This window comes from Orycteropus afer, unplaced genomic scaffold (assembly GCF_000298275.1).
Source record: "Orycteropus afer afer isolate SDZICR_OR568_19922 unplaced genomic scaffold, OryAfe1.0 scaffold00107, whole genome shotgun sequence".
In the NCBI taxonomy this organism is placed as follows: domain Eukaryota; kingdom Metazoa; phylum Chordata; class Mammalia; order Tubulidentata; family Orycteropodidae; genus Orycteropus; species Orycteropus afer.
The window spans coordinates 7743358-7763254 of NW_006921694.1; the positions used below are offsets into that span (position 1 = coordinate 7743358).

Genomic DNA, 19897 nt, shown 5'->3' on the forward strand with positions numbered 1-19897 from the left:
AAAAAAAAAAAAAAAAAAACCTTAGGCTATAGCCAAGACTGCAGAAGTCCAAATCCTGGGCCTACCACTTGCTAGCTGTGTGACTTCAGACAAGATCCTTAGATTCTGTGTACCTTGACTCCCTCATATATAGAAAGGGAATGATAATAATGAAAATGGAAATAGTGGTGATAAATAAGTTACAGAATTCCTATTAAGGTAAATTAGATAACAATATTGCAATATTACCTGACATGTGGCAATCTCTCACTAATTGTTAGTTTAGTTATGATTCTAATTACCTAAAGTTGTTCACCTATGAGAAAATATTGATATTCCTAATCACATATGAATGTGCCTGAGAAAAATATCTTAGTAAAATAATGGTTAAAATGTTCTCATCTCACATAGCTTATCTAAGAGGATTCCAACATCATCAGTTGATAATTGGTACGGATTTAATTGTCTTCTAAAAGATATGGAGGCTGCTTTCCACTTGGTGGTGGCTCTGTATTAAGGTCGGGGCCTGAAGTAGGCATGCCCAGGCCTGGGAGCTACTTTTTGGTTAGGGTGGCTCTTTATTAAGGCCAGGGCCTGAGGTAGGCAGGCCCAGGACTTAGAGGCTGCTTTTTGCTTGGGTAGGGCTCTATATTAAGGCCGGGGCCTGAGGTAGGCAGGCCAGGACTCGGAGGCTGTTTTTTGCTTGTGAGTGGCTCTATTTTAAGGCCATTGCCCAAGGTGGGCAGCTGCTGAGGGGTTAGGAACAACTGAGGGAGACAATCTTGTCTGTCAGTTTGTTGTACTGTGGTGGCTTGTGTGTTGCTGTGAGGCTGGAGGTTATGCCACCGTGTTGCAAAAATGCCAGCAGGGTTACTCATGGTGGACAGGTTTCAGTGGAGCTTCTGGGCTAAGACAGACTAAGAAGAAAGAAGAGGCCATCCGCTTCTCAAACACTTGGCCTTATGAAAAGCAGTGAATCACTGTCTGACATATTATTGGAAAAGTTTATGAATAGCCTTGAAAGATTGTCTGATATAGTGCCAGAAGATGAGCCCATCAGGTCAGAAGGCACTCAAAATTTGACTGGGGAAGAGCTGACTCTTTGAAGTAGAGATGACCTTAACGATATGGATAGAGTAAAGCTTTCGGGATCTCCATTGGCTGATGTGGCATGACTTAAAATGAGCAGAAACAGATGCAAACATCCATTAATAATTGAAACATGCAATGTACAAAGTATTAATCTAGGAAAATTGGAAGTTGTCAAAAATGAAATGGAATGGATAAAGATCAATATCCTAGGCACTGGTGAGATGAAATGGACTAGTTTTGGCCATTTTAAATCAGACAACCATATGATCTACTGTGCTGGGAATGACAGTTTAAAGAGGAATGGCATGGCATTCATTGTCACAAAGACTGTTTCAAGATCTGTCCTGAAGTACAATGCTGTCAGTGTAGGATAATATCCACATGCCTACAAGGAAGACCAGTTAATACTACTATTATTCAAATGTATGCACTAACCACCAAAGTCGAAGATGAAGAAATTGAAGATTTCTACCAACTTCTGCAGTCTGAAATTGATTGAACATGCAATCAAGATATGTTGATTATCACTAATGACTGGAATGCAAAAGTTGGAAACGAAGAGTTACCGGTAGTTGGGAAATAGAAATAATGCTGGAGATCGCATGATAGAATTTTGCAAGACCAGTATCTTGTTCATTGCAAATATCTTTTTTCAACAACATGTGACAACTGTGTGGACTTCACTAGATGGAATACACAGGAATCAGCTTGACTACATCTGTGACAAGAGGCGATGGAGAAGTTCAGTATCTTTGGCCAAAACAAGGCCAGGAACTGACTGCGGAACAGACCATCAGCTCATGTGCATGTACAAGTTGAAGTTGGAGAGAATTAAAACAAGTCCATGAGAGCCAAAATATAACCTTGATAATATCCTTCCTGAATTTAGAGAGCATTTAAAGAATAGATTTGATGCATTGAAGACTAATGACCAAAAACTAGAGGAATTGTGAGATGACATCAAGAACATCGTCCATGAAGAGAGCAAGAGCTCATTAAAAAGACAAGAAAGGAAGAAAATACCAAAATGGATGTCAGAAGAGACTCTGAAACTTGCCCTTGAGTGGAGAGTAGCTAAAGCAAATGGAAGAAATGACGATGAAAGAGCTGAACAGAGCATTTCAAAGAGCAGCTCGAGCAGACCAAGCCAATTACTGTAATGAAATGTGCAAAGTCCTGGAGTTAGAAAATCAAAAGGGAAGAACACACTCAGCATTTCTCAAGCTGAAAGAACTGACGAAAAAATTTAAGCCTCAAGTTGCAATAATGAAAGATTCCATTGGGAAAATATTGAATGATGCAGGAAACATCAAGAGAAGATGGAAAGAATACACAGAGTCACTGTACCAAAAAGAACTGGTCGATGTTCATCCATTTCAGGAGGTGGTATATGATCAAGAACCAATGGTATTAAAGGAAGAAGTCAAAGCTGCACTGAAGGAATTGGTGAAGAACAAGGCTTGAGGAAGTGATGGAATATCCATTGAGATGTTTCAACAAATGGATGCGGCGCTGGAGGCACTCATTCAGTTACGCCAAGAGATTTGGAAGAGATCCATATTTGTACCCATTCCAAAGAAAGGTGATCCCACAGAATGTGTGGAAATTATCAAACAATATCATTAATATCTCATGAAAGTAAAATCTTACTGAAGATAATTCAAAAATGGTTCCAGCAATATATTGACAGAGAGCATCCAGAAATGCAAGCTGGATGCAAAAGAGGATGTGAAACGAGAGATATCATTGCTGATGTCAGATGGATCTTAGCTGAAAGCAAAGAATGCCAGAAAGATGTTTACTTGTGTCTCATTGACTATGCAAAAGCATTTGATTGTGTGGATCATAACAAATTATGGATAACATTGAGAAGAATGGGAATTCCAGAGCACTTCATTGTATTCATGAAGTACCTGTACATAGACTGTTGTTGTTGTTATGTGCCATCAAGTCGGATCCGACTCATAACGACCCCTCCTTGGGTTTCCAAGGCAGCATCACGGAAGTAGGTTGCCCAACCTTCCTTCTGAGGAGTGGCCGGTGGGTTTGAACCTCCAGCCTTCTGGTTAGCAGTCAAGTGCCTTAGGCACTACGCTACCAGAGCTCCTGTGCATAGACTAGGAGGCTGTTATTCGAACAGAACAAGGGAGTACAAGGGTTTAAAATCAGGATTGGAATGTGTCAGGGTTGCATCCTTTCACCATACTTATTTAATCTGTATGCTGAGCAAATAATCTGAGAAGCTGGACTATATGAAGAAGAACGCAGCACCAGGATTGGAGGAAGAATCATTAATAACCCATGATATGCAGATGACACACCCTTAGTTGCTGAAAGTGAAGATGACTTGAAGCATTTATTGATAAAGATTAAAGACTATAGTCTGCAGTATGGATTACACCCCAACATACAGAAAATGAAAATCTCACAACTGGACCAATAAGCAGCATCACAATTAATGAAGAAAAGATTGAAGTTGTCGAAGATTTCATATTACCTGGTTCCCCAAGCAACAACAGTGGAAGCAGCCATCAAAAAATCAGATGATGTATTTACACTGGGCAAATCTGCTGCAAACGACCTCTTTAAAGTGCTGAAAAGCAAAGATGTCTCTTTGAAGACTAAGATATTTTCAATAGCGTTATATACATGTGAAAGTTTGACAATCAATAAGAAAGACCGAAGAAGAGTTGATGCTTTTGCGATGTGGTGTTGGCCAAGAATACTGAAATACCATGGACTATCAGAAGAACTAACAAATATGCCCTGGAAGAAGTGTAGCCAGAATGTTCTTTGGAAGTGAGAATGGCCAGACTTCATGTCACCTACTTTGGTTATGTTGTCAGAAGGGTCCATTCCCTAGGGAAGGATATCCTACTTGGTAATGTATTTGTTGTTGTTGTTGTTGTTTTTGCCATCGAGTCGGCCCCGACTCATAGCGACCCCTCCTTGGGTTTCTGAGGCGAAAAGGGGGAAGGCCCCCAACAAGGTGTATTGACACAGTAGTTGCAGTGATGAGCTCAGGTATAGCAGGGATTGTGAGGCTGGCACAGGACTGGGCAGTGTTTAGTTCTGTTGTGTATAGTGTTGCGATAAGTTGGAGCTGACTGAATGGCACTGACAACAAAAACAACACAAAAGATGTGTTGAAATCCTACTCCCAGTACTATGAATGTGGCCTCATTTGGAAATAGGGTCTTTGCAGATGTAATTACGCTAAAATGAGATCAGACTCAATTAGGATAGATCCTAGTATGATGGATGATGTCCTAACAAGCAGAGGAAATTTGGACCCAGACAGGCAGGAAGAAGGCCATGTGGTGATGGAGGCAGAGATTAAAGTAAGGCATCTACAAGCCAAGGAACGCCAAGGATAGCCAGCAACCACTGGAAGACAGAAGGAGGCAAGGGAGTATCCTGCCCTAGAGGCTTCTTAGAGAGCATGGCCCTGCTGATGCCTTGATTTTGGATTTCTGGCTTCCAGATAATACATACTTAAGGCACTGACTTTGTGATATTTTGCTAAAGAAGCCTAGGAAAGAAATACAGTAAGTGCCTAAGGCATTTGACTGCTAACTAGAAGGCTGGTGGTTCAAACCCACCAGCCACTCTATGGAAGGAAGACTGGCAATCTACTTCCGTAAAGATTTGTTGTGTTGTTGTTATGTGCCATCGAGTTGGCCCCGACTTATAGCGACCCCTTCTTGGGTTTCCGAGGCAGTATCACTACGGAAGTAAATTGCCCCATCTTCTTTCTGAGGAGTGGCTGGTGGGTTTGAACCGCCAGGCTTCTGGTTAGCAGTCAAGTGCCTTAGGCACTACGCTAAGATTTACCACCTTGGAAACCCAAAGAGGATCACTGTGAGTCAGAACTGACTGGATAGCAGCGAGTTTTTTGTTTGTTTGTTTGTTTGTTTTTGTTTTTTAAGCATTTGTGAAGGAGTCCTGGTGGGGCAAGCAGTTAATATGCTTGGCTGTGTCTTAGCGAAAATAATACACTGACACTCTGTTAGAAGATCAAAAATTTTATTGAAGGAATAATTGCTTCGGATGAAATAGAGGAATGGGGAGCCTTAAGAGAAGATGCAAGTTTGTCCTCCCTTGTAGGATAAACAGCCGGTTTTTATTTAGTAAAGTATACAAAAGGAAATGGTTTCACATCAAAGAGAGAAGTGCAGGGGAAGAGAGGGAGACAAATTTACAAGGAATTTTGAAATGAGACATTTTCTTCACAACAATTCTTAGCCAAACAATTCCTTATCTCTTGATACATTTTGACTAAGGCAGTATTTTAATGGGAGGGTCTTATGACTGACTATAGATCAGGCCAATTTTAGTTGAAGTCCTTGAAATGGAAAATGGATTCATTTTGTTGACTTTAATCTGAAGGCTTTGAAATGTAAAACAGTGTTTATGTGGCTAACCGGCTGGTTGCTCAGACAAACTCACCTGGTGATTCAGAGGGCAGTTAAGATAAGTAAACAATTCTTCATCTTGTCTGATTCTTGTCTTTGTTACTTGAACAGTAACATTTCAACAAGAAAAAACAAAGTGCCAAATGGCTTTTTCCAGATAGGTAGGAATGACAATTCTAGCTTAATTTAAATGGAATTTTGATTTAGGTCTGAAGGCATCCTATTCAGATACTCTAGCACCTCTCTTTTCCTAAGATTCACTATCACAGCTGCTAATTGGAAGATTGGTGGTTCAAACCAGGCTTCCAATCAGTTCATTCCAATCTACCCTTGCTGGAAATTTGCATTTCCACCTAGTGGTGTAGTGCCTAAGGCATTTGACTGCTAACCAGAAGGCTGGCGGTTCTAACCCACCAGCCACTCCTTGAAAGGAAGATTGGGCAATCTACTTCTGTAGTGATATCTCCTTGGAAACCTAAGGAGAATCCCACTGGATGGAAGTGCAGAAGTGAGTCGCATTGCATACCCCAGATATACTGAATCAGAATATACATTCTAAGAAGATCTCTAAGAATCACTTGGGGATCTGGGTTGCTTCTCTGCCTCTCCCAGAGACACATGCTGAGGTGCTCAGTAATTATTATTGAAAGAGAGATAAGGTCTCTTTTTTTAGAGATTAAAATGTAAAAGTTTCACATTTGCTGGGCTCCACCCCTTTGAAAGCAGGTGCTTTTCTCCCCCCCCCCCCAATCTTCCCTGCTTTATGAACTGGAAAACAAAAACTAAATAAAATAAATGCCTTAAAGTTTCTTGGATGCCACAGGGTTTGCTCATTTGTGAGCATGAAGCATTATGTGATAACCTTCAGCAGACAGTTCCCTTTGGACCCTGCACTCAGCTTACCAGGTTGGGCAGAAAGGCAGATGTGGACGCCCAAGGATCCAGCTGACCCAGGAGTGCCATCTTGTGGACACTTGCAACTACTACATTTAAGAAGGTGCTCTGGTGGTCATTACACTACCTAGATTCTCATTCCTCATTCCACGGCTTGGGGAAATATAGCCAAAAATTATATTCTAGATAATCACAAAATGGCTGTCAAGCAGATTTATTATGAGCAATATACCTCTGGATTTAAATAGGGAATATTTCTTTTTAATGAATATCATGTATATATTAAAAAATAACTCACTGCCATGGAGTTGATTCTGACTCGTAGTGGCCCTGCTTGGGTTTCCGGCAAAGCTGTAAATCTTCATGGAAGTACATTGCCCCATCTTCCTTCTTTGGAGCAGCTGGTGGGTTTGAAGCACTGACCTGGTTAGCAGTCATTTTAATGAATAACGGCTACTGTATTGTTAACAAGGACTTTTGAATGACCAACTCTGCATTTCACACATATGTATGTAAAAAAATACAATTACATATACTAAGGGTTGGGCAATCTATTTCCATAATGATATCGCCTCAGAAACCCAAGGAGGGGTTGCTATGAGTTGGGTCCGACTTGAGGGCACATAACAACAAGAAGAAAGGAGCCCTTCAGAGAATTCACATTCTCTTTAAATCAGGTTTTATTGCCTTACTTTCTGCATGACTTTTTTTAAAAAAATAAATAAACAAAGGCAGTGGAAAGTCTTGTTACTGGACTTGTGGTCTGGGTGTCAGCAGTAGCATTATCGTCTGGGAGTCTTTTAGGAAATGAAGACTCTCACCCCCAGTCTCAGACCCGCTGACTCAGAACTTGCATGTAACAAGAGCCCTGGTAGCTTTTGTGCACATGACTGTGTGAGAAGTGCACGTATAAAGGACTCTGAGCACAAGTTAGAGGGAGACCTGTGTTCCAGTCCCAGCCCCACCACCTCCTTATACCTCTCATCTCAGCTTGTACAGTCGATCTCTTTAGCTTTGGGACCCCCATGAGTAAACGGATCATGGTTCCCACCTAGTCTACCACTGGGCTGTGGTGAGGAATGACTGAAATAGTGTATCACTTTGTACATTGTAAAAACCTGTGAAAATGTCAGGGGACATTATGATTGATAATGCTTGCATTTCATATTCAGCTATTATTAGACAATTTTATATTAGCTACAACATCAGTGCAGCAAATACTCAGCTGTAACCATTCATCATGCTTCAAATCGTGTTGCAGATTTCACCAACTTTCAAAGGTCTCTGGCTAGTCTTCCCAAAGCTCAGAATAATATTACATTCTATTTTCTTTAAAAAGATCTTTCAAAACAATATGCCTTCCTGGCATCTCAAAAGTGTTCCAACTGTTGAGTCCAGTAGGTGTCTTATGGGGCACATTAGGTTCTCAGTGACACTTGTTGATTAAACCACTAATTAGCAGTCACCAGGGTCCAAACAAGGAACCCATGTGATGCAGTGATTAAGCACTCTGCTTCTGTAAAGATTACAGCCTTGGAAACCCTATGGGGCAGTTCTGCTCAGTCTTCTAGTGTCGCTATTAGTCAGAATTGACTTGCCAGCAGTGAGTTAGGTTTGCTTTTGAAAGTGCACAGATTAAAGTATGTGAGCTCATTAACTTAATTTATGATCCTTAAATTATTTACAGCATAATAAACTCTACAGAACTACACAAGGACTTCATGTTTCACTAATATACAGTTCATCTTTTGACAATGCAGGCATCGGGGGCACTACCCCTGGCACAGTAGAAAATACATGTCTAACTTTTGACTTGACAAAAACTGGTTAAGGTGTGGAGCTGCTAGTCTAAAGATCAGTGGTTTGAACCCACCAGCTGCTCCACAAGAGAGAGATGAAGCAGTCTGCATCTGTAAAGATTTACAGCCTTGGAAACCTGATGAAAGTCTCTATGAGTCAGAATCAACTCAGTGGGAGTGGGTTTGGTCTTTGGTTTGAATAGCCTACTGTTGACCAGAAGCCTTACTGATAACATAAATAGTCGATTAACACAGATCTTGCTGTATGCTTACTCTATTTTCACACGAAGACAGTCACATATATACACAACAGATGACTTTATTAACTGTGCAGCATGATGGTTATTTACCATTCATTAGGTGGAAGTGGATCGCCATGAAGGTCTCCATCCTCACCATCTCCATGTTGAATAGGCTGAGGAGGAGGAGGAACAGGACGGATTGTTGTGATGTCTCAGGGGTGGCACAGGTAGAAGAGGTGGAGAAAGTCAATGGGAGGCCAGAGAGGCAGGCACACTCAGTGTAACTTTATGGCAATACATCGTAATTTCTGACCTCTCTGCTTTTTTATTTCCTTAAAAATGTTTCTGTATGCTACCAATCTCTCTCTTCCACAGTTTGCTTTAGTTTCACTGCCTGTGTTATAGTAGGGACCGTGTCATAAAAGAAGTCAAAAGCAGTCTTGAATAATTGGAACCCTTCTGCCAGATTGTCTGATGTCAATTTGTTTTCTGGCACTGATTCTTCTATGTCTTTTTCTTCATCATCTGGCACTGGTTCAGAAGCACTCATCTCCATCAAGTCATCTTCAGTCAATTCCTCTGGTATGGTGTCTATGAGCTCTTCAATTTCTCCACTTCTCCATGGAGAAAAAAATCCATGTGCAAGTGGACCTGTGTAGTTCAAACCCATGTTGTTCAGGGGTCAACTGTGTATCAAATATTGACTAAGAAATAGACTCCCTATAGCCAGCAGATTCTTTGGTAGTACACAGATTGAAGTATGTGAGCTCATTAACTGTTTATAAGTCTTAGTTTCTTACCTTGAAAAGAGGATGAGGGGACAAAGAGAAACCAGCAGCAAAATTTTACTCTTTTCTCTTTGCATGCATTTTAAAAGGAAAAATTAACAGAAATAAAACTACTAATAAGTAGCTGAAATTTTAGGGAAACATATCACCAAAAGCCCTAAAATTAAGAAGAGATATTAAATCTGTGGCCCTCTGGCCCCAGTGGCTCTTGTTCTGAAGTTACCAATGTTCTTGTTACTGTTAGCGACCTTCTAGTTGGCCCTGGCTTGGCAACCCCATGCCCCACAGAATGAAATGCTACCTGGTCCTGCACCATCCCCGTGATTGATTGCAGACTGATCCTTGGGGTTTTCATTGGCTGACTTTCAAAAGTAGATCACCAGACCTTTCTTCTTGTCCATCTTAGTCTGTAAGCTCTGCTGAAACCTGTGCAGCATCATAGCAACACACAAGCCTCCACCAGCACGAGCCTCCACCGGCAGATGAGCAGTGGCTGTGCTTGAAGTGCACTGGCTGGGACTCAAACCCTGCTCTCCCACATGAATGACAAGAATTCAAACACTGAACTACCCCTGCTCCCACTGTAGTAATAGATACTGGCTGTCAGTAAGAGTGGCGTGGTGGAGGCATCTGACCTCCTCTAATGTCACAAGGGGAGCTCTGGTAGCATAGTGCCTAAGGCACTTGACTGCTAACCAGAAGGCTGGTGGTTCAAACCCACTAGCCACTCCTCAGAAGGAAGGTTCCAGTAGTGATAGTGCCTCGGAAACCCAAGCGGGGGTCGCTATGAGTCAGGTCTGACTTGACAGCACATGACAACAACAACAACAATGTCACAAGGAGGGAAGAAGATCAAGATCAACAGCCCAAGGCTAATTTCTGTGAAACAGAGGTTAGATACACCTCCCTCCAACCTTTTTAGCAATTCTGACGCCAACTATTTCTCCATGGTACTCTCTACTTCTCTACTGGGTTTGATAATCCATTGCAGTAGCCACTCTGAACTCATAGACAAACTCATTATTATGGCATTTATTAGGAAGTAACAGGTTACAAGTCATGATCAGGAACACTTAGGATACAGTTCTTTGATCAGGACAGTCTCCCCCTCAGCCATGCCCAAAGTCAGGTCTCTCTCTGGCCCTCAGCCCCTTGGCCTGGTTTCTGCAGTGCACGGGCAAATGTTACAAAGCTCTTCTAGCTCTGCTGATAAATGCTCAGAGGCACTCCATGCTGCCAGCAAGCCTCCTGCCCACAGGCATTCTAGTTCCATGGGCCAGGCCCACTGCTCTGTCTCATGCTGGTTTCTTGGTTCTACTGCCACTGTTTCTCTGCTGCTGCTTCTGGCTGTCTCTGGTGTCAGCTCAGTCTCCTGGATTGAGGAAGTTCAGGGCAGGGAGCTCAGGTCCAGATGGCATACTATACTCCTGGCTTTTCTTTCTTGATGGTAGTGAGACCCTCTCCTCTCCACCTTTGGGATGGCTCATTTTAAGCCTAGAGAAATGGCACACTGACCAATACCCATGTTAGGGTTCCATAAAGATTATTTGCATGGTCATACCCCCACAAGGGTGCCATGCACCTTATCTACATTATTAACAAGCTATCCAATCCTCTTGGTGGGCCACAGGCACCTTACATTTGCATAGTCCCACCCAGTCATCTGGAGAGAGAGTTACAAAGATCATGGCTAGAAGGACCATACCAAACAATTCACTGCATTGCACTGGCAAATAGTGAATGTGAAATATTGAGAAGAATGATACATCTCCCCACCAAACTGAAGCACAAAAATATTACAGTCAAAATAGATTAGACCTTTGCATTGTCTGTAGTTTGTGAAATTAGGCATAAAAATTTACTAAATATAGTAAAAGTATGGCACCTGTTTTCTTTTTATCTGATTCATTGAAATTAGTACTGTTTTCTCCAATCTTTTAGAAAATTCAGAATGTCAGTGCTTCAAAGTTAATGTCCTTAAAGTTAAAAGGTAGTCACAACAAGTTTATGTAGGAGTGAAAATAAACACTCCTACCTGCACACATATATAGACTCTATCACAATACGACCCGTGAAAGCTGTTTACTTTATCTCTAATACCTGAAAGTCACCACCACTCATCTGTCAGTTTGTCATACTATGGTGGCTTACATGTTGGTGTGAGATTTGAAGCTATGCCACTAGTATTTCAAATACCAGCAGGGTCACCCATGGTAGATAGGTTTCGGTGGAGCTTCTGGGCTAAGACAGACTCAGAAGAAGAAAAGGCCATTCACGTCTCAAAGAATTGGCCAGTGAAAACCTTCTGAATGGCAGTGAAACACTGTCTGACGTATTACTGGAAAAGTACATGAATAGCCCTGAAACATTGTCTGATACAGTGCTGGAAGATGAACCCCTCAGGTCAGAAAGGACTCAAAATATGACTGGGGAAGAGCTGCCTCCTCAGAGTAGAGCTGACCCTAATGATATGGATGGAGTAAAGCTTTCAGGACCTCCATCTGCTGTTGTGGCAGGACTCAAGATTAGAAGAAACAGCTACAAACATCCATTAATAATCAGAACAGGGAGTGTACAAAATATGAATCTAGGAAAATTGGAAGCTATCAAAAATGAAATGGAACACATAAAGATCAATATCCTAGGCATTAGTGAGCTGAAATAGACTGGTTTTGGCCATTTTTAATCAGACAACCATATGATCTACTATGCTGTGAATGACAAATTGAGGAGGAATGGCATGGCATTCATCATCACAAAGAACATTTCAAGAAGTATAATGCCATCAGTAATAAGGTAATATCCACGTGCCTGTAAGGTAGATCGGGAGCTCTGGTAGCATAGTGCCTAAGGCGCCTGACTGCTAACCAGAAGGCTGGCGGTTCAAACCCACCAGCCACTCCTCGGAAGGAAGGTTGGGCAATCCTACTTCCGTAGTGATACTGCCTCGGAAACCCAAGAAGGGGTTGCTATGAGTCGGGGTCAACTCGACGGCACATAACAACAACAACAACAACATAAGGTAGATCAGTTAATACTACTGTTATTCAAATTTATGCACCAACGGCCAAAGCCAAAGACAAGGAAATTGAAGATTTTTACCAACTTCTGAAGTCTGAAATTGACCAAACATGCAATCAAGATGTGTTGATTATGACTGGTGATTGGAATGCAAAAGTTGGAAACAAAGAAGAATCACCGGTAGTTGGGAAATATGGTCTTGGTGACAGAAATGACACTGGAGATCGCATGGTAGAATTTTACAAGGCCAATGTCTTGTTCATTGCAAATACCTTTTTTCAACAACACAAATGGTGGCTAGACACATGGACTTTACCAGATGGAGTACACAGGAATCTGAAGGACTATATCTGCAGAAAGAGGCACTGGAGAAGCTTAACATCTTCAGCCAAAACAAGGCCCGGAGCTGACTGGAACAGATCATCAGTTGCTCATATGCAAGTTCAAGTTGAAGCTGAAGACAAAACAAGTCCATGAGAGCCAAAATATGACCATAATTATATCGCTCCTGAATTTAGAGATCATCTAAAGAATAGATTTGATGCATTGAACACCAGTGACCGAAAACCAGAGGAATTGTGAGATGACATTACGAACATTGTCCATGAAGAAAGCAAAAGGCCATTGAAAAGACAGCAAAAGAAGAAAAGACCACAATGGATGTCAGAAGAGACTCTGAAACTTGCCCTTGAACAGAGAGTAGCTAAAGCAAATGGAACAAATAACAAGATAAAAGAGCTGAACAGAACATTTCAAAGAGCAGCTCAAGAAGACAGAGTCAATTATTATAATGAAATGTGCAAAGACCTGGAGTTAGAAAACCAAAAGGGAAGAATACACTCAGCATTTCTCAAGCTGAAAGAAGTGAAGAAAAAAAATTCAAGCCTTGAACTGTAATATTGAAAGATTCTGTGGAGAAAAGATTGAATGATGCAGGAAACATCAAAAGAAGATGGAAGGAATACAACAGAGTCACTGTACCAAAAAGAATAATTTGATCATTCATTTCAGGAGGTGGCATATGATCAAGAACCAATGGTATTGAAGGAAGAAGTCAAAGCTGCACTGAAGGAATTGCCAAAGAATGAGGTTCCAGGAATTGACAGATTACCCATTGAGATGTTTCAACAAATGGATGCTATGCTGGAGGCACTCACTTGTCTATGCCAAGAAATTTGGACCCGGATCACTGACTGGAAGAAATCCATATTTGTACTCATTCAAAAGAAAGATGACCCCACAGAATGTGTGGAAATTATCGAGCAATATTAATATCACATGAAGTAAAATCTTGCTGAGTATAATTCAAAAATGGTTGCAGGAGTATATTCACAGAGAACTTCCAGAAATGCAAGCTGGATTCAGAAGAGGATGTGGAATTAGGGATATCATTGCTGATGTCACATGGATCTTGGCTGAAAGCAAATACCAGAAAGATGTTTACTTGTGTTTTATTGACTATGCAAAAGCATTCAATTGTGTGGATCATAACAAATTATGGATAACATTGAGAAGAATGGGAATTCCAGAACACTTCATTGTGCTTTTGAGGAACTGGTGCATAGACCAGGAGGCTGTTGTTTGAAAAGAACAAGGGGATACTGCTGGGTCTAAAATCAGGAAGGGATTGTATCCTTTCACCATACTTGTTCAGTCTGTATACTGAGCAGAGAATCTGAGAAGCTGGTCTATGGGAAGAAAAGTGTGTCATCAAGTTTGGAGGAAGACTCATTAACAACCTGTGATATGCAGACAACACAACTTTGCTTGCTGAAAGTGAGGATAACTTGAAGCACTTACTGATGAAGATTAAAGACTGCAGTCTGCAGTCTGCATTACATCTCAAAGAAAATGAAAATCCTCACAGCTGGACCAGTAAGCACCATCATGATAGATGGGGAAAAGATTGAAGTTGTTAAAGCTTTATTTCATATTACTTGGTTCCAAATCAACACCCATGAAAGCAGCAGTCAAGACATCAGACAACGTATTGCACTGGGCAAATCTGCTGCCAAAGACCTCTTTAAAGTGCTGAAGAACAAAGATGTCTCTTGGAAGACTAGGGTGTGCCTTACCCGGGCTGTGGTATTTTCAGTCGCCTCCTATGCATGTGAGAGCTGGACAATGAATAAGGAAGGCTGAAGAAGAGTTGATGATTTTGAGTTGTGGTGTTGGCAAAGAATGCTGAAAGTACCATGGACTGGCAAAAGAACTACAAATCGGTCGTGGAGGAAGTGCGGCCTGAATGCTCCTTAGAAGCGAGAAAGGCCAGACTTTGTCTCACCTACTTTGGTCATGTTGTCAAAAGGGGCCATTCCCTGGAGAGGGATATCATGCTTGGTAAAGTGGTGGGTCAATGAAGAAGAGGAAGGCCCTCAACAAGATGGATTGATGCAGTGGCTACAACGATGGGCTCAGGTATAACAAGAATTGTGAGGCTGGCACAGGACCAGGCAGTGTTTCATTCTGTTGTCGCTATGAGTCTGAGCTGACTTCACAGCAGCTAACAACAACCTAAAAATCCTAGTATGTTGCCTATAGGAGTTTTATGAGAATGTATTTAATCAAAACATGTAATAACCACAATTCTGCATTTTTCCCCATTTTTCAGCTTTTTTTTTCTCTAATAGCTCTCTTCCCACTCCCTCTCTGAAGTTAACTCTTCCCTGTATCCTTCTTTCCTATGCATTCCTGCCCCCTGAGCTACCTCCCAGTGCAAATACTACCCTTCTGATCTCCTATGGTTGATCATTCTAAAGAATATATCTACCTGATGTAAATGTTCACCCTATATGCCTGCCTGTTGTTTGGCTGGAAGCCACAGGAGTGAGTTCACAGTTCTAGACCTGAAGGTTGACTAGGAGCCATAGTCTCAGGAGTTTCACCAATCTTGTTTATGATTTTGAGTTTTGGTCCACATATTTCTCCCACTCTCTTCTGGATCTCCTATTTTGATCCCTTTCCAAGTGGTTAACAGTGGTAGCCAGGCAGCATTTAGTTCCTCTGGTCTCAGAGTCATATGGGCTGAGGTTTGCATGGTCTACTAGTCCCTTGGACTAATTGTTTCTGTGTGTCTTTGGTTTTCTTCATTCTTCTTTGCTCCAGATGAGGGGAGACCAATAGTTGAATCTAGATGGCCACTTACAAGCTTTTAAGACCCCAGTCACTAGTCACCAAAGTAGGATGTGGAATACTGTTTATGTATAATATGTTATACCAATTAAGCTTGATGTTCTCTGTAAGAGATGCATTTTTGACAGAAGTAATAACTGATATAATCTTTACAGCGCATATGGCAGTGGGTACATGATGTCAGTTTGTAACTTTGGTCACTTGGTTAAGGTGGCATCTGCCAGATTGTCCCTTTGTAAGTAATAAGTAATTTCTAGGGAGAGACTCTGAGACTGTTAATATTCTGTTCCCCAAGAAATTTCACTCAGCCATTTTGGCACTCATTCATGATTCTTGCCTGAATCAGTTATTACTGCTGTGGTTGAAAATGGCTTTCTAATTCTTTTATTCCTTTGCACTTATTAGTTGGAATTCCCCTATAGACTATGGTTTATCTTTACTACCTCTGTGTATTTATCTATCTATTCATTTGTGTGTGGGCATCCGTACGGACTTATGGATTATTTTTATCCAGTGGATTATTACTCATTATCTTCATTGTTCATTTGAATGCTCACATTTTCCCAAATTTGTCCAGTTACTACTCTTTCAATCTCCTTTCCGAGTTCTTGTGGCATTTCCCCATCAGTTTGTAATAACATTTGTTCTTTAGCGATTAGCATATCTGGATTACAATTTTTCACTCAAATCACTGACCAAATGACGAATTTTCTTCTTTCAACAAGTATATTTTGAACTATTGCTATGACTCAGTTACTGATCTTACTCATGGTCTAATAGGAAACTAGGCAATTCAAATAACCCTACCAAAGAGTAAGTTATGATGGGGGGGTGCCATAGAACAATGAAGGAAAACTTCCTACCCACATTGGGTAAATGAAGGAAGACTTATTTACTGGGAGAATGTTTGTCACTTCCTGGAGCTGAAAGATGAATAGAAATAAACATGTAACAAAGATGCCCAATGTTCTAGGCTAAAGGAAGCATGTATTTCTTTGAGGATTTGAAGAAATCTGTTAATTCTACTACACTGTGAGTATGTATGTGTGTATGTGTGTGTGTTGGGTGTGATGAAGTTACAGTCAATGTGAAGGTAGTCTTATAAGCTTTATTAAGGACACTGCCACATTGCTGTCCCTTGAGGAGCAGTTCTATCCCCGGCTGCACATTAGCATCATCTGAGGAGTCTATCAGAGATATCAAAAGAGCCGCATCCCAATCCAATTAAATAAGGATCTATGAGGTAAGCCCTAGCATACATACATTCTAATTTCCATATGGAGAATTTATCATGGGCAATGGTCTCAGGTGTCATAGAGCTAAACTTCAAAACCCACATTAAAAAGATTTGTTTTATTTTATAGGATTTTGAACTTAACAATGAATTAAAGATGAACGTCCTAAATCTACTAGAAGAAGTCTTGCGAGACCCAGATCTTCTTCCCCAGGAAAGGAAAGCCACAGCGAATATACTGAGGTAAAAGCAATTGCAGATGCTTATTGAACGGCGTATTATGAGGAGGGACCAGTCCCTGGAGGACATCATGCTTGCTAAAGTAGAAGGGTCAGCGTAAAAGAAGATGACCCACAAGATGGACTGACACAGTAGCTGCCACAGTGGCTCAAATAATTTAAGAATGGCACAGGACTGGGCAGTGTTTCATTCTGTTGTACACAGGAGCACTATGAGTTGGAACCAACTCTATGGCACCCAACAACCACAGTAACAACAATGAATGATGTTTGTTTATTTGGACTTTTTATATAAAATAGGATCCTATCAAACCAGTATGATAAATCCTAGAATCCTGGGGGCATCCGGAATTCTAGTCTTACCAGTAAAATAATACCATCCTTTTCCTGTTCCTGAGGGCAGATTGGGGTCTACTGCCTCAGAGAAGAGTTCAGCTTCAGAAAGTTCCCTGGAGTTAGGACTGGGTTACATAGGTTACGTGGAGTGTTCCTATTTGCGTGGGGAGGCACAGTGGCTCACTGTAGTACCCAAAGTTAAGGAAAGAAGCTTTGTGGATCGCCTCTTGTGAGTCCATCCAGCAGGCATTGAAGAGAGCTGCCTTTTTTCCTCCTTCATATGGGTTCTAATGAATTATTATAAGCTGGTATTTATAAGTACCCATCCAGTACCCACTGCCATCAAGTTGATTCTGACTCACAGTGACCCTCATTACGTTTTCAAGGCAAATTTTTACAGAAATAGTTTGCCCATCTTTCTTCCACGGAGTAACTGGTGTGTTTGAACTGCCAGCCTTCGGGTTAGCAGTCAAATGCCTTGGGTACTGCGCCTTTCTATGGGCATCTTAGGCACTCGGGGTGTGGATGTGCTGCCATAGAGTAGTTATGTGGTTGGTTGGTTGATTGTATTTATTTAATCCTCTGGTCCTAGACCAATTTTTGTGTCACTTTCCTAACTTGGAATTTCCACATCATGTAGATGGTATCAATGTAGGGCCCCACACTTCTACGTGATACAGGCTTGAACTTTTGCTCTCTCACTAGAGACTTGTTTATTTGTGTCCATAGTTATCATTCCCAGAATCCAAGCAGGTAAGAGCTTTCTTATAGCTTCCTGAACTAGTGAGTAGGTTTTTCTGTCGTCCATTCTCCATGAGGAAGACAGCCATCAATGGCTTTATGAAGCCTGAAATGTCTAAAATGTTACAGCCTCCCACCTCATCTGTGGCTAAAATTTCTGTTCCAACTTGGGGGTAGAAAGCCCAGCATCTTTTACCAATCTGGCTTCTAATTCCCTCTGCATTTGTGATGCCTGGATTATCCACTCTTTCTTCCAGGCTTGGCTATATTGTTTTCTGTTACTTGTTATCTGGGATGTTTGTATGTGGAGAGGAGTCTGTTGTAGCCCAGTCCACTATGGTTCTTGAAGTCTATCCCTGATGCAGCAACAACATTTTTTGTCTAACTTTTTAGTGACTGGACCAAAAGCTACCTTTAACTTTTATTAGGCCAAGATTCCATGGTCAGACCCTTTTTATATAGGGGTAAGAAGAAGGTATAGAGGACTTCTTTGTTTTTTCCATTCTATGAAAAAAATTTAAATTTTAAAAAATAAATAATTAAACAACCCATTGCCATGGTGTTGATTCTGACTCATGGCAACCCCATATGTTACAGACAACTCTCCACAGCATTTCTTGGCTGTAGTCTTTGTAGAAGCAGATAACAAGGCCTTTTCTTCTGTGGCACTGCTGGGTGGGTTCAAATTGTTAACGTTTTGGTTAGCTGTTGTTGTTGTTGTTGTTGTTGTTGTTGTTGTTATGTGCCCTCAAGTTGGAGCCAACTCATAGCGACCCCTCCTTGGGTTTCCGAGACGGTATCACTACAGAAGTAGATAGCCCAACCTTCCTTCCGAGGAGTGTCTGGTGGGTTTGAACCGTCAGCCTTCTGGTTAGTAGTCAAGTGCCTTAGGCACTACACTACCAGAGCTCCGTCAAGTTGATTCTAGGTCATGGTGACCTCATGTCAGAGTAGAACTGTTCCTTAGTGTTTTCAAGGTTGTGTGCTTTCAGAAGAAGATCGTTGGGCCTGTCTTTCATCAGAGCCTCTGAATAGATTTGAAGTACCATCCTAGTAGTCGAGCGCTTAACTGTTGTGAACCTGAATTACTGTGTCTACTTTCAGATTTAAAATTTTAAATACATGTTTAGGAAAAAGCTGGTTCAGTGGTTGAATGGTTATGTCTGTGACTGAGGGCTATTCCTTTTCTCTTAATGTAAACAATATATTATTTATGCTCTTTATATTTAAAACACTGATATTTAAAAAATGGATATTTATATTCTGAAAGTTTGTGCCACCAGTGACATTTTACTGATTAGTATTAGGGAAATGAGGGTAGTCATCCTGGGAAAGACTATTGGGATTGGCTCATATGAAGCCCTCATGTTGCCACCCCCCACACAAAAACATGTCAGACATTACTAATCAATCCTGAGAGGCTTTCTGCCTGAGCCAAAAGGTGGCCTCAGAACTTGATTAATTGGCATTGCCAGGTAATTAGAGTTGATGGATCCTATTTACCATCCCAGATCTTTATTATTCATCAGGCTTAAGATGTACCAATTCTCTTTGCTAAATAAATGACCTGAGAACTAGAGGTGTAACACTGATAGGGAATAGAAATTTTAGTAAATGGTACAGCCTGGGGGTTGTAACATGGGCAGAATCTGATTCTAACTTTTACAGGATGTGTGGCTGAGCTAATTACAGCTGTCAAGTTTCTTAACCAATCTGAACCTCAGTTTCATCTTCTATAAAATGGGGCTAATAATACTTACCTTATTGGGTTGTTGTGACAATTATATGATCTATTACATGTAAAGAGGTTATCATAGTACCTGAGACATAATTGTTGTTGTTGTTGTTAGGTGCTGTTGAGTTGGCTCTGACTCATAGTGACCCCATGTACAACAGAATGAAGCACTGCCCAGTCCTGCGCCAGCCTCACAATCGCTGCTATGTGTGAGCCCATTGTTACAGCCACTATGTCAATCCGTCTTATT

At 41.2% G+C, this 19897-nt stretch overlaps 1 protein-coding gene across 1 annotated transcript in view; it reads left to right on the top strand.

Annotated features, from left to right (window-relative positions):
• Positions 1-19897, top strand: part of RASGRF2 (Ras protein specific guanine nucleotide releasing factor 2) — a 493174-nt gene that overhangs the window by 404855 nt on the left and 68422 nt on the right. Inside the window, exon 19 of the mRNA XM_007943466.2 lies at positions 16727-16839. Coding sequence (XP_007941657.1) covers positions 16727-16839 — 113 coding nt within the window. The remainder of the gene's footprint in view (positions 1-16726; positions 16840-19897) is intronic.